At 38.7% G+C, this 15,192-nt stretch overlaps 1 protein-coding gene across 10 annotated transcripts in view; it reads right to left on the bottom strand.

Moving 5' to 3' along the window:
- Positions 1–15,192, bottom strand: part of ehbp1 (EH domain binding protein 1) — a 178,189-nt gene that overhangs the window by 82,084 nt on the left and 80,913 nt on the right. For all 10 annotated transcript variants that reach the window (XM_081616227.1, XM_081616228.1, XM_081616231.1 and 7 more), the window contains 2 exons: positions 8,244–8,422; positions 6,175–6,223 (listed from right to left, as the gene is read on the bottom strand). In XM_081616227.1, coding sequence (XP_081472353.1) covers positions 6,175–6,223; positions 8,244–8,422 — 228 coding nt within the window. The remainder of the gene's footprint in view (positions 1–6,174; positions 6,224–8,243; positions 8,423–15,192) is intronic.

Below are 15,192 nucleotides of genomic sequence, written 5' to 3'. Positions count from 1 at the left end.
GCCCTTATTTTGAAGTGGGTGAAGAATGTTTACACAGCAGTTCTGTTTCTTCTTCCCACGTTCTCGCGCTTTTTCTCCAAATAACTCAATCAAGAAACTTACAAGAACAAAATAAGTGAACAAGAAAACAAGATATAAACATGAATACAATATCTGACATTACAGAACATGTATATTATACTGTCAATATTAAATTGCTGCTCAAAAATTGTAGTCTTAAGGGCAGATATAATTTGAATTGTATTAGCTTCTATTCCTCTAGAAGGAATAGAAGCCATTCTATTCCTTCTAGAGGAAGGAATAGAATTGTGTACCTCTAAAGTGGTGTAGCACTTTAGAGGCACACCAAACTACTACACCAAACTACTACACCAAACTAATTGTGCTACACCATGAGTTTGGTGTAGCACAAACTTATGTTTGTGCTACACCAAACATGAGTTTGGTGTAGCACTTTAGGATTACAGTAACTATTATTTATGATTATTGCTTTAGGGTTAGAGCTTATAACGTTTTTGTTAGCAGTGGCCACAACTGGAAAAACTTTTTTTAACTGCGGTCCAGATTGAAAAACAACAGGATAGCTTTTAAGTTGAGGACAAATAGGAATCGCAACAGCGGACCTTTACATCATTAATGGTTAGCCGATCATTGCACACCTACAGTACTTACAATTTAAAAAAATATTTTTTCTGTCTCCCCATCATCATCTCTTTCCCTAATGATAGTAACTGTGGTCGGGATTTCAATGCTTCTCATAGCAAATGTTGTAGGCCAGTCAACACACGAGGGCAACTCAGGAACTGCTTCCCTTCCTAATTCAAAATAAGAGTCTGATATACATGGAAGCTACTGAGTGTAACATGTACACTCAGATTCAGAGCTCATAATTCCAGCTTACACTTGCTTCACCAGAGCAAATCAGAGGCTGAAAGCAGCTGAGCAACTTATGAGACAGAGTACTCTGGGAACATACACTTTAGTTATGATGTGCATGAAAACAGGTTGTATTCAGAATACCTAATCCTACTCTGTACTTATGTAGGATGCAGATTTTTTATATCAAAGAAACTGGGGGCAAAAACATAGAAAGAAAAATTCTAAATTTAACTAAAAACAAATTCTTAATATGTATTTAATTGCATTCTTCCTCATTTTTTAAAAATATCTCTTTCAATTTGTAGGGGAAAAGGAACATCTACACTTTCCTGAACAAATGAGTTTGGTGAGAGTAACAAACTGATGGGGGGGAAAGAGCCAAACACACACCTCAAAGACCTCTATGTTTACACCTGGCAATTTTATGGTCCTTTCCCTTTCCCAGTAACAGTGTATGAAAGAGTACAAAGAATAACTGGGCCAATTAGGTTTCTAAAACTTATTCGGACAAGCAAAGTGTGCTTTCTTTGTTCGCACAATGGTAAATGTAGCCTGTGAAACAGAGCAACAACTGAAGCTTAAAAAGAGACAGAAAGAATATAGAAAAGCACTGACAAAGTGAGAGCTTTTACAGGAACATGCTTTAACTGTTTCAGGAAATGAGTTCTTGGTCTGCTGTTCACTTAGCTGTTCACTTTAGACAGACAGGACAGTATGAGATTCTCACATATGGCAACCTTACCACAATTTTACAATATTTAATCACATTGTAAAAGTCATTTTTTACTGAAAAGAAATCATAACAATTGTGCTGAAAATATACACTTAGAGTGTTATGACACCCATGTTTAGTTTTACTCATTGACTTAATCATATAGCATAAACCCACCCCAGTATTGTAAATTTTTTTTTTTGTCCTAATGTTTTGCCCCAACTGAAGTTTTTTTTTTTAATTGAATTGAATGTCCAGAGACCTGGGGTATCAAGCAATGTCTCGTATTACGAGTGTTTGCTCTGATCAGTTAAATTCAAGTAATCCCTAAGAATAAGTCTGATTCAATTTTGCACAAACTGAGCACACAACTTCAACTTAAGTCATCCTAAAAATATTTCGCTAGAATAGCAGTGCTCATGGTGGCAGCTTGTTGGAGTAGCTATGTTACAGTAATTCTGATCTGCAAGGATCTTATCCCCGACCTCCAATGAAAATTCATAGAGGAGAAGCAAAAGTAAATGAGGTGGATTAGCAGTGCTTGCCAGCAACTATGTCATCTGAGACGTGTTTCTGTGAAATGTCCTCGCTGCAGCCTGGATATTGAGCTGTAAGAAGTCATGAAAATCACAAGACAGCAACACACAGCAACAGTCTTCAGTCAGAGATTTGCTGCAACACTGCCTGCAACTGGACAGCCTTCCTACCCAGAGCATCAGCATCCACCGTGACTCTCGATGATACGAGTAACAGAAACATTTAATTTTTCCCTTGTTATAAAGTATTTTTGAGCTGAATTCGAACTTTACATATTGTATCAATCATTCGTTTTTCAGCTTGATCTTACTCATGGTCATCATATCTTGAGAATCACATATCAAATTATTTCTGACCAACAAATCGCGGGCTATAAAAATCACTACCAAGACAGGAAACAAACAGTTTGATCTTTTGTATTAAAATCAAGAGGTAACACTTTCAGCTAGTGTTTTGGGAATTATCTACTGTTCTCCCTTCCTATCTGCCTGATGAAGCCTCGGGTCTGGACTCAACGTTAACGACTCAGGCCCCGGGCCGACGCTCCGTGCTCCCCCCTCCATTTGCTCTCAGTGACTGACAGCTATCTATCATTGTCAATCATCAGCGCCTCCTCCCTTCAGCCCAACCCCTTGTGGTTGTGCTCAGGGCGATTCAGCCTGGTGCTTGGTGCAACACTATCAGATGGCATGACAAATTACTTCTCCTTGGCCTCATTACACACACACACCTACACACACACACGAGACACAGACAGTAGTTCAAACTGATCAGAGCTTCCAAAAAACCCAACATCTATCAATATATGTAATCACCTGGGGATTAGAATTATATTTGCATGTGAACCTTTGCATCATGGGTAGATTTAAAGGCTCTAGATGATGTAATATCTGCTTTTACTTTTTTATTTTTTCTAATCACCCTAAATATTGATTATCCTTATCTGTCATAATTCAGCACAGACTGAGCTGACTGCAATCATTCTTCACAGACAGACTGAGAGGAGGAGGGGCCGTTCCAACAACCAGCTATGAAAAGCAGAGATAGTGGCTTTATCTATACATTTCCATTCTTGCTCTCAGTCTAGTAAATTCTATACATTAACAAATATGTTGTAACATTTATATTAGAAAAGACTCCATCTTCATCCAACACGTTTTGATTTTCTCTTGAATATTTTTTGCTCATTTGATCTTCTTGACCCCTAATTTCTTTAATTTCATTTTTTCACACTTGATAACTGAACATCTTTATTATTCTACAGAAGGTAAACAGTACACAGTCTTCTGTCAAATACCCCCAAAGTGTAGGATCACATCCAGTAAATCCAAGCTCCTTTTTACATACAGATTAAAACGATTAATCAGATTAATTGAATTAATCGAGCACTAAAGTAACTGTGAACTAATTCAGCAATCGATTAACTGTTACCTGGAGCATAGAGACTCAACAAAAAGGCTATTTTATGCAAATGATCACTCTCAGAGTAGTAATTAAGCCAAAACTGTACAAACAATATATACAGTTTGCATTTAAGATAACATTTTTTTTTTTTAAATTAAAAAACTGAAAAAAAATCAAAACTCCTTCAGATTTCACTTGGTTCAAAATCTGCATCTTTTGCAATCCAATTATTAATAGGCTAATATAAACATAATCACCAGATCACACCTACACTGTACTGATGTCAAGTGAAGCAGAAAGGTTTTATTTTAGCTGCAGATGCATCTTTTTCTACAAATGATGAAGCGAATCCTAAGGAAATGCTATGTTATAGAGTATTTGCCACAGATTTGGTTTTACCTGATGAATTAATAGTCAGAATAGAATCAGCAGAATAATCAATTACTAAAATAATCACTAGTTGTAGCCCATGTATAGATATGAATAACAATAGCTCCAGAAGAAGCTGTGTGTTGATGTACAGCTTTAAAGAGAGGCTGACTGCAGTACAGCAGCCATTCTCAGGCTATCACCTTGTACGCCATATTCCCCCATATTACTTCTATATAACCAATTTCTTCAGGGCTACTCGAGCACCTGGAGGGAGGTGAGGACAGTTAGCAGATATGGGACCGGCTCTCTGCTTCTTCCTCCACTGTGGTTATTGTCAACAGGGTTGCATTCATGCCTAACAGGGCCACCAGAGGTTATCGCTTAGCAAGAGAGTGTATGAGAAGAGGAAATCAAGCTGCAGGAGCCCCACGCATATCGTTCTGTGTAGCCCTCGGGGGCTGAAGAGGGGACGTTTGTGAACTACGCCTATACAGGCATGTGGCGAGGGGGGACGAAACTGGAGTGTGCATCTGTGCGTTCCAAAACCGTCCAGTAAGGAATAAAATGTGCAAGCACAGAGTTAACGGAGAAAACGGTGAGCTGTCTGAAGATGCTCAAGAGTAAATGTGCAGATGTAATAATGCAGCTGCACCTGGAAAGCTTTTACTCATTTTTCTTTAACGTTTGTTACCATGCATAACCATGGCAACAATGTATTTTTACAACCAGAAGCAGCTGACGAGCATCTGAAAAGCTGGCAGATAGTAGAAAAATCTTGTTGCAAGTGAAATAATTGACTTAAAACAAGCTCTTATATCTTGCTAAAAAGTTTGTTGTAAGTTAGTTTTGTCTTATTTCAAGTGTAGTAAGATATTTGCACTAGAAAATAGACCAGAAATTCTTGGTAAGATTTTGTTTTTGCAGTGCATCTCTTCCATCCATCTCAATAATAAAATCCCAGACGACGTCTTTCTGCCCGACTTCCTTTCTAATCATCCAGCCAGACAGATTTTAAGGGGCGCAGCAGAAACAAATGATGTGCATTAGCAGTGCTTCCCAACAGGACATGTTATTGTGAAATATCGTCGCAGTAACAAACATACTCTAGGTATATTGAAGTTCTGACATTTGACTGATGATCACTCCTCAACAGACTAGCAGCTTTTTAAAGAGGGCTGCAAATTTGTTTTACTGACTGTTCATTTCTTTTGCTGTCTCTTTTTGCCAGAGGGAAAGTTCTTAGCTAATAATACATATCTTGAAATGAGGGGTTAAATACTCTGCTACAAACGTACATATAACCTGGCAAAACAGACATCAATCATAACAGTTGGAGCTGCAGTGCAAAAGAGTGCTTCTTAAATACGTTTTAAAACTGTCTCCATGTCGTGACAATATGCTATCAATCTGTGAAAAGGTTGATCTCTTCCACTGCCGCTCCGCCGCTCCCAACCAAAAACAACCAATCAAAACCAGGAGGGTCTTAGCGCTCTCAATCATCCTCATATATGTGCTGCTAATGGTGGAAAACAATTTACTGTTACAGGAAAACCGTTTATCCGCCATCATCGGTGGTTATGCTGAGGTTTCACAACAGGCTACGCTAGCTGCAGCGTACTAGAGAGAAATAGGGGGACGAAGAAGGTGAATGAACAGCGTTCACACACCTACTCCCAGTGCTGTCTGAACAGCATTCAGACAGCACTGGGAGAAGTCAGAGATGCTCCATGTTTTCACAGATTATTTGTCTCATTCCATGCTGTCACAACATAATAGTTTCAAAATATATGTAATAAAAAAAATGTATATTTTAATGCAACTGCATAGAACACTAAATTAGTTTGCAAACATTATAAATGCATCCGGTCATTTTCCTTTCTGATCGTCACAAAACAAGGGATGCTTTCTCTTCCAACATACCTGAAGCAAAAACACTTAACTCAGATCCTCTCCCACTTCCACCAGGTGTCTAAGTCCTGCTTTGGACTCAGGCGCACACACCACAGCAGGGGTAAACGTCTCTTTTTTTTTGTAAATCTGTCATTTTCACGTCCTGGCACCAAAGCGTATCTGTACGATTACACACATTTTCTTGTCATCTTGCTGCATTGCCGCCATCCTCCCCCACCCACCCACCGTTCAAACTGTGTAAAGACACAAACACACTTCATTGTGGGATTAATGGCAGGTCTCTAAATAAGGCCAAACGGAGATGAGGATGGGAGGGAGGTGTGCGCTGAGAAGGTTCCCAGTGGTGGGCTGCCTCTTACCTTTTTGTTGTTTTCTTTAATATCCTGAGGATTGAGAGCCTTGTAGTCTCTGAAAGTACAGCGGGAAGAGACGAGGGTATGGGGGGGTGGAAAGAGAGTGGTAAACACAGCGGCTCAGTGGAGGAACAGATGAGTTTAAATATGCGTCGCATGTAATGGTATTAGAACTGTAACGTGCAATTTCAGAGCAGAGCAATCAACAGAACTAATGGAGTGGAAAATGTGTGGAAGTAACTCGCTGGAGAGCATAAACACATGCACACGTATGTACGCAGAGCCGAGCTTTAACAAACTGTCTTCATGTGTGCTCCAGGCGTTGGCTGAAAGTTTGAGGAAAAATAAGATTTACATGCAAATAAAAAAAAGAAAGAAAATAGGCATTTTACACATCCTTTACATTTTCTATTTTACACTGTGCTACTTTAGTAAAACTGATGGTTGTCACTTTTTTAGCTTCCATACTAAAAATAATTTAAAATATTGTCTATTGTTATAAAAAACAATTATCTTGATAGAAAGGAAATGATCCACAGTTGGAACCATAGAATTATCAATACAATATAATTCGAATTATAATACAATTATTTTAAGGACAGTTTTTTTTTTAAACTTTTTTTTTTTTTTTTGTGGTTTTATCGACTCTAGCGGCCTTTACTTGATAGTTAATTGACAGGAAGGTGGGTAATGAGAGAAGGGAGAAGACATGCAGCAAAGGTCAGCAGGCCGGGAATCGAACCTGCAACAGCCGCAATTAAGACCTCCATATGTGGGTTGTGCTTAACCCCTGCACCGCCACAGCACACCCAAGTACAGTTATTGTTTATAGTTCAGTTGTATTTTTTTAAGGAGGATTTATTAATCGACTGTCTGTTTGCAGTGGCAGATTTAAAAGCCAAGAATTGTAATGCGTTTCTTTTTTATTGTCACCAACATATTGTCCAACTTTTAATTTTAAGTTCAGATCCTTCACAGCTATTTCACATCATGACAGTTCCATAGATTTTGTGACCAGAAATGTTTCTAAGGTGATACATTTCTTGTAAATTTAAGCAAGAGGAAAAGTGCAGAAGTTGTCTATCAATCAGCTGACCAGCAGTGTGCAGCAACAGGTGGGGATGGGACAGCATTGCGAATTTATAATGTTGGAAGTTAAGAAAATAATGACTACAACACAAGGATGCACCGATAAATCAGCTCAGATTTCTTTAATTTTGGGAAACTTAACCTCTAAAATTAGCAATTTTTCAGATAAAAAAAAAATGTAGGTATCGGCCAAAATCGGAACCAGCAGGTCAGGTGATCGGCCAGAAAACTGTGATCGGTGCACTGCTGCTCCAGCACTTTTCCTGGCATCTCATTAGAAGGACTTTCCTTTCTACCACAGAATTGTTCTGATGGAAAATCTTTAAAACCTTCGTGTGTCTTTAGACCATTAAACGGCTCATGTTGTGGCAGTCAGTTTTGATGCAGATGTTAAAACATTCAGGGTTCCTACAATTTTTAAATTTCCATACTTTTCCACAGTCAAATTTAAAAAAAATTTTTACTTAAGTTCTTCTAACATTGTTAACATTTTAGAAGAAAATAATAAATCTTTAACTTTTTAAATGGTAACAAGTTCCTATGATCTGCATGTTGTAAAAATGATGAAACAAGTATCAACAAAATAAAAAAGAATGCAGACAGGTTAAATGTTATCAAAGTGTGACGTAGCAAACCAAGGTAACACTTTATTTGAAGGGGTGTGCATAAGACTGACATGGCACTGTCATGAACATGACATAACATCTGTTAGGAACATGAAGGAGTCTTTATGAATGTTTATGACTGTTGTCATGAAGTGTCATTCGGTAAATAATGGCACTTTTAATGAAAAGTTGCTCTAAAAGTTGCATTAAAAGTCCATTAAAAGTGCCAACTTTGCATGATTTTGTAAATAATGACAATTTAATGCAAAGTTGGCATTTGTAATGAAAAAAGCATTAAATTTGTGTGTGAATGTGTGTGTGTGTGTGTGTGCGTGTGTGTGTAGGTGTGCGTGTGTGTATGGGTGTGTTTGTGTGTCGTACATTACGTCAGGTCTAAAATGGTGTAGAATGGCACAGAAGGCCAGGCCGTTCCTCCAGGACGTGGTGAAATTGGTGATCTTCACTCCGCGGTAGTTCTTGGTGACCTCGCGACACCAGGCCAGCAGGGACTGGCTGGCATTGGGTTTCCCTCCAAGAACTGGACTGGGGGCGGGGCTAGGCTGCAGGTGGAGGGAAGGTGAACGGGGGAGGAGGATTGGAAATGGATAGAAAGAAACATTCATACATTCAACATTCTTTTTTTTTATGCAAACAGATCAGATAAAATTACAGGTCATTTTCTTGTCTTTACTTCAGGATTCCGTTTCCCTTTGAATACCGACTTCCTCCACTCCCTTTACTTACTTACTTTCCAGTAAAATGTTTTACTAATGTTTAATGTTTTACGCCATCGCAAGTCAATCAATTAGCATGCCGTACTCGTATATAATAAGCTTTCACATGTGTGTGTGCAGACACACCCCCATTCTGGAGGGTCATTCAGAAAGCGCCGTACGACCGTGAATAATGTAAACATCTTATTAATTAGCTTTGCCTTTGAAGCCTTATCTGGGCTAAACGCATTCAGCGTAAGAAGCATTTTCCTCTCCTGGACTCCAAATCCCACAAATTCTTGGTTTTGCAGAGACAACGGTCTTGTTTTGACAGTAGATGCTGCTCTGGTGATTCAGGTGGATATTGGCTAATCTGGTTAAGGAGGGACTGATGTGTGGACACTCTCTGATGGTAATGGAAGTAAACGTACAGAGGGAATGGAGGGCTCACTTTAAAAATAATTAGTGAGCGATCAGAAACTTTAAATTATGTCTGCAAATAGGCCAAGATGATGACATTTAACTAGTAAAACCACTGAGTGGGGAGATGCATTTGGATGCTTTTAACAAAACTATAAAACTTAATTAGAAAATTTATTTTAACCTATTTAAATCCACTAGTGCTAGTGGAAGTTTCCTCCTCTCCACTAGGATTTTCTTCTGCACAAAATGAAGTCTGACATCAGCGGAAATGGTAAACTTCCTAAGAATGAACTTTAACTGAAGTGGGTAAATAAATCACAATATACTGAGCTCTAAAAAAAAATATGACAAAACATAACCGAGTTTAAAGACCCACAGTTGAGGCCTGATGATCACCAGTTTGGGACTCTGCTTCCTAACTAAGGTTGCTGTGGCTGACTAACCCCCTCTGTTGGCATGTTTTCGCTACTACACGACCAAAACAATTCAACTTGTAAGGGAAGTAAGATTTAATCTGAAACTGTTGTTTCATATTTGAAAGAAACAGCATCGGCGTGAAGGTATGCAGTCTGTTTAATTGTTTGGACAGGCAGTAAGGAAGGAAAATCAGACTTTGATTTTATAATCAGCCTCCTGAAGAGAATTTGCATGATTTTAACAGTGAGAAACAAGACCAATTCTGATTTTAAGCTTATAAAGCATTCACAGTTGGAAAGAATTAATTGAGTGGGAAATCAACAGCAGCCAGCTAGCTGAAGTCTACAAGTTCCTGAGTTTCTCCTCCATTGTTCCAATTTAACCTTTGACCAGGAGCCTGAAGCCAGCTGAGACGCCATGAGAGTCAAAACAAATGAAAGAGACTAGAGGACATCTCTAACAGCAATTCCTAACCTTCGTATCAGTGTGTGTGTGTGTGTGTGTGTGTGTGTGTGTGTGTGTGTGTGTGTGTGTGTGTGTGTGTGTGTGTGTGTGTGTGCGTGTGTGTGTGTCTCTTAGTGATGCAGATCCCTGTGGTAGTCTTAGTACAGGGAGACGGTAGCGGGAGCCTGAGGGGCAGACACTTGACATTTCCGGCTCATCTTTAAAAGAGGGCCTTAACCTTTCCCCACAGCTTCTTCAAACACGTTTTAGGAGGCTCCGACAATACAGCCGTGCCGCACAACCAAAACAGAACGAAACAAAAAAAAAGTGAGAAAGTCGATAACGATTAGAACAAGGGCAACATCACCGAGTGTGGAGAAGGAGAAAAGCTGATGTGACTCGGTTGTTTTGGTGAAACTGAACTACAGTTAATGTTGAAAACTCAAATCTAATTGATGCATTAATCCTAATCTTAAATATATAAACAGAGTTAGTACACTTTTCCCACTGTAAAAATCTTTTCAAAAATCTTCAAAGTAAGTTTCCAGACCTTTACGTTATCACACTTTGGAAATGAAAACAATACAAATGAACGAAAGAAGACGGTTTTAATTCACCATTATATGATATCATTTATTACTGTTATTATTTTTGTGGTAATATTAGAGATTCCACAGCAGAGACAAGGTAAATTAAAATATAACAATATTTCATGCCTCTTTCACACACGCCTTACACACCTGACTGGTCTGAAAATGAAACAAAAAAAAAATCCCATAATTTGAAGTTCACGCATTTTCAAGGATTTCAAGGACCTCATGTACAAGTGAGCACATGACAGAAACTCAGGCTCTACATAAAATCTGTTTACTTCTCTGTTCCCAGTGTTACGCTAGCCTCTGCGTGTGAGTAAAACGAGAGCTTCAGTGTGATGGGGTCTTCCTCCAGGCCTCCACCTCCTCCTGCTTTTTCAAGTGACGGTTTGAAAGTAGCTGTCTAATTTGAGCGCTCTAATTACCTGGGATTAGAGACCAGGTGCTATTAAAGCAATTAGACACAAGGCACACTCCAGCGCTGCAGACCCCGCGCCCTAGCCGGCAGGAAACACAGACACGCTTCCAAATACACCACGACAACACCGCCAGTAGGAAAAAAAACAAAAACAAAGAGAAACACACTTTCTCACAGAAGAGGTACCAAGTCAGAATAAATAGAAAATAAACATATGACCTTCAAAAGAAAATCAGAAAAATGTATGTCTTCATAGTCCCGTAGGAATAAGCAATAAATAAATTAATAGCATTGATACATTAAAAAAACTCAATCATTTCCACAATTTATTGATTTTTTCCCTTTTCTCTCTTTCTACCAAACACTACATGACAAAAGTCTTCAGTCTGGTGCAACTAACCCTTATTTAAAAGACAATTTTATATAACGGTGACTTAATAATTCTGTTGTTTCTGTTGTTTTGTTTATGCATGTTATTTAAAATGTCTTCTAGTTCCAGTGTTAAATGTTCAATAGAATTTAAAAGTTTATTGATCTTTGAGAATGTGTTCTTGCATGACTATGCCATTACTGCCATATTACTTGAAAATAGTCTCGAAACAATAATATAACAATTTATCAAAAAGCAAAATTTATCATTGTGACAGGTCTACGTTTTTACATCAGTTGAACCTCTTCAACCACAAACTTTAGTATTTTTGGAGGAACTTTGTGTGAAAGACCAATAAAATACAGCATAGTGGCAGTCAATGCTTTAAAGGATCATGTTTTGTAGTAGTTCCAACTATTTCGGGTGTTCCTGTACACAATTTGCACATGTGCAGATTGAACACTTTACCTATTCTTTGCAAAACCGTCTTCTACTTCTAACAGACTGTCACCTCCCTATCAACTGTTACAGGCTTCTTCGTCTCTGCTGAAGGAAAGCATAAAGTTGTTGTCAAGGTGACGGTGTTTTCAGGGTAAAATGCAAAGTTGGTTTTTACACACATGGTGTTTTTGCATTTTGGCCAACGGGTTCGATTTTGACCTCAATCTGACCAGGTCCACTTCCTTCACATGTTTTTCCTACGAGGCTTGTGGTCAAAGAGCAAACAGGAAGCATGAAAGCTTTTCTTCATGTCATTGAGTTCACGACTGCGTTTGTATCTGTACTGATATTAAATCACAAACACATGAACTTCTGAAGTCAACTGGTTGCACTGGATTTTTATTAAGGGACATTTTGTGAGTAAGCCTGTCTCAGTAATAAAGTGCTATAAATCAACTAGTCGCAAGATACAATAAAGTGAGCTCTATAATTTCCATGTGTAAAACCATCATTTAAGAGAGGCTGCCCTTTAATGTTGCTGAAAAGTCAGTATTTTGAAAAATTCACTGAGTTCAAAGTAGTTAGTTTAAACTTTTTCTACAAAAGTCTTAACTGGCACTTCAACCTGCTTTTCCTGTCTAATCAAAATTATTACTATTTTTATAAACACAATTTTGGTTACAGAGACTATATAATCCATTTTAATGGTTGTTGTTTCGGTTGTTTTATTTATTTTGAATTGTTGAAATGTCTTTGGGTTATAATGTTGGATATTGCTTAGAAATTACATTTTTTTATCTTTAAAAAGGATGTACTTGGATTATTATGCTATTATTATTGTTATATTAGTTAAAAATATTCTCGCTTACCACAATAATTTCTGGGTCAATTTGTTCACAAATTGCAAAATGTATTATCATGACAGGCCTATTTATGCACCTCTACATGAAAATGATTTCACAAAATGACAAAGTAGCGGTCCTAACCGATCGCCAAAGCCTGACCAGCCGATTCTGATTTTGACCGATACTGATTGTTGCATCATTTTGATTGCTTGTTTTGTCTGAAGACAAACAACATTAGTAGCAGCGATGAAGACTCAGTCGCACCCACGTCTCCCAGCAGACCAGCACTCTCTGCTTTAATTGAGCCACAATAAGCAAGTACCAAGAGACTGAAAAACAACTCCAGCATCACAGGAATAGACGGAGGAAATAAAAAACACAAATAAAGAGGAAACCAGCGACAAAGTTGCTTAGTTGGAAATAGTGAGGTGTCGACTGTTTCAGGGGTAGATACGATCGGTATGGATCAGTCACTCAAAATTAAGAAACTCTGGGTCGATTTATCTGCGCACCGCTACTACAAAGCCAAGCACATCCATGTTTGCTCTTGTTGCTCCCGTTTTGTCTGAATAAGCATAACTATTTCTTCTATGACACAAAAGAATCAACACAGTATCTAACCTGTGACAGATGCGTGACTAGCTGTTCGCCCTGGCCCCTATAACTGGTTGTAATTTTCTCAATCTACATTGCAGACTCTGTTCCACTACATCGTTTTCTGATAAAGGTTTACAAAATGCAGCAGCCAATCAGTCAGTCAGGCTTTCAAACGCATCAAATATTAAACAAATACCATATCATCTGTAACAGGAACAGGCTGCATTTCCTTAAGACACAAACACGGGCAGAGTGAAAATTTCATGAGGAGCAGAAATGCACTTATCAAACAGTTCGCTGTCTCGCCTAAAGGAAGGTGCATGCATCGTACGCGAGTGTGTGTTTGTGCTTTATCGGCCTGTGTGAATGTCATTGGGTGCGTGTGCGTGTGTGTGTGTAACACCGATGCGTCCATGTAGCTAGCTCGGCTCGAGGGTAGGATTAGCGGAGAGCATTGCCTCGGCCCACAAACGTCCCATATTAAAAAATGAAAAGGCAACCTTCATTACTATCAGTGGCACATAACCTCCCCTCTTCCTCCTTGGCTGCTACTATTATACACAGCCCTAACAGTCCGGGCAGAAAATACAAGACACTGACAAGAGATTCCATTATTCCTGATGCCTCAGTGTCAACAACATACATCTAAGGGGGCAAAGAAAGGGAGGGGGAAAAAAATTGAAGGAGGGGGAAAAAGAGGGAGGTTGGAGAGAGAAAGAGGTGGGTGTGGGAGAGGAGGGTTAAGCTCATACATTCGGAATAAGTAGATATGAGGGAAGCCGATGATGGAAGTGTTGGACTTCCTGTTGATCCTGGTATTAGGAGAATTTCTCCAGTGTTTAAAAAGGTGATTTTTTTAAACATGTAACATGCTTTTGACACTTAGCGAGTCAGGCTTAGCATTATGCACCAAATTAAACTATAAAGAGAAAGTTCAGATTTTTCAAACTGAAGGTGTTTTCCCACCTGATAGTCCAGTAAACTTGGTTCGATTGGGTGACCAAAATTAAAACATTTGTTCCATTTTCAGCTGGTGGTGTTCGCTTCCACACTGAACTGTGTCAAACGACCCAAACCCTTTGAAAAACCAGTTTTCTGAAGTAGACAAAGGGCACAACTTTCTTCACGAAATGCAAACAAAACTGAGTTGTGTCAGATTTTAGCAGTTGTAGGATTTCTCTGGTAAAACATAAGCCATTTTTTACGCTAGTGCTACACACGTACGTACACACACGCACGCACGCACGCACACTTGGTTTGGTTGTATTAACCCAGATATCATGTGCTATAGCCTGCTTTCTGCTTTTGTATCCAGTTCTTGCAACATGTTCTATGATGTATATTTCTGGGCAGAACGTTTTTCTTCTGTGGTGTCCATGGTAGTTTGTCACCTTGTTTATTTCGCAATGTCAACATCTAACAGAAACACACCCAATTCGCTTTTTTCCCCCTTTTTTTTTGTTGCAACATTTTAAATATTCGCTCAGAATTCGCATGACAATTGGACAGGCCCCGTTTCTTCTTTGGATTTTCATAGATGCTGACCACTGCAGACAGGCAACAAAATGTAAGAACTGTTTTAGAGATCCTCTTCTAGTCATTGTTACTGGACATTTCCCGGTTTTTCTGCTTCTAATGCAACAACTTTGACAATGTTCCATTGCTGCCCACCCAGTAACAAGTACCATAATGAAGATATAGTCAGTGCTATTAACTTCACATGTTAGTGTAATCAATGTTTTGTCTATATTTAATCTACATCAATTCACTAACCAGAGCCATGTCTTATACTCATACATCCATAGTTCAGGTGAAGACAAGTCTTACACATCAAGATCTTTACCATTTCACCAGTCACCATCATTTCACCTGCTAAGAGGTGGAATGATAAATATTTTAACTATTACATCAGGAACAAAGTAATAGTTGAAGATAGTTAAAGGTAAAAAGCTACACCTCGCTACATCCTATATGCCGAAACTAAGGCAGACAAACAAAGTTTAGCAGAAACACTAAAGGAGTTTAAAGCACTGGAGCGACTGAAACCGGCCTTTCGGAGACATAAAAAA

This window comes from Poecilia reticulata, chromosome 15 (genome assembly GCF_904066995.2).
Source record: "Poecilia reticulata chromosome 15, P_reticulata-male-v2, whole genome shotgun sequence".
Taxonomy (NCBI): Eukaryota; Metazoa; Chordata; class Actinopteri; order Cyprinodontiformes; family Poeciliidae; genus Poecilia; species Poecilia reticulata.
The sequence above is the reverse complement of the archived record's forward strand: the minus strand, read 5'-3'. Positions and strand labels throughout refer to the sequence as shown.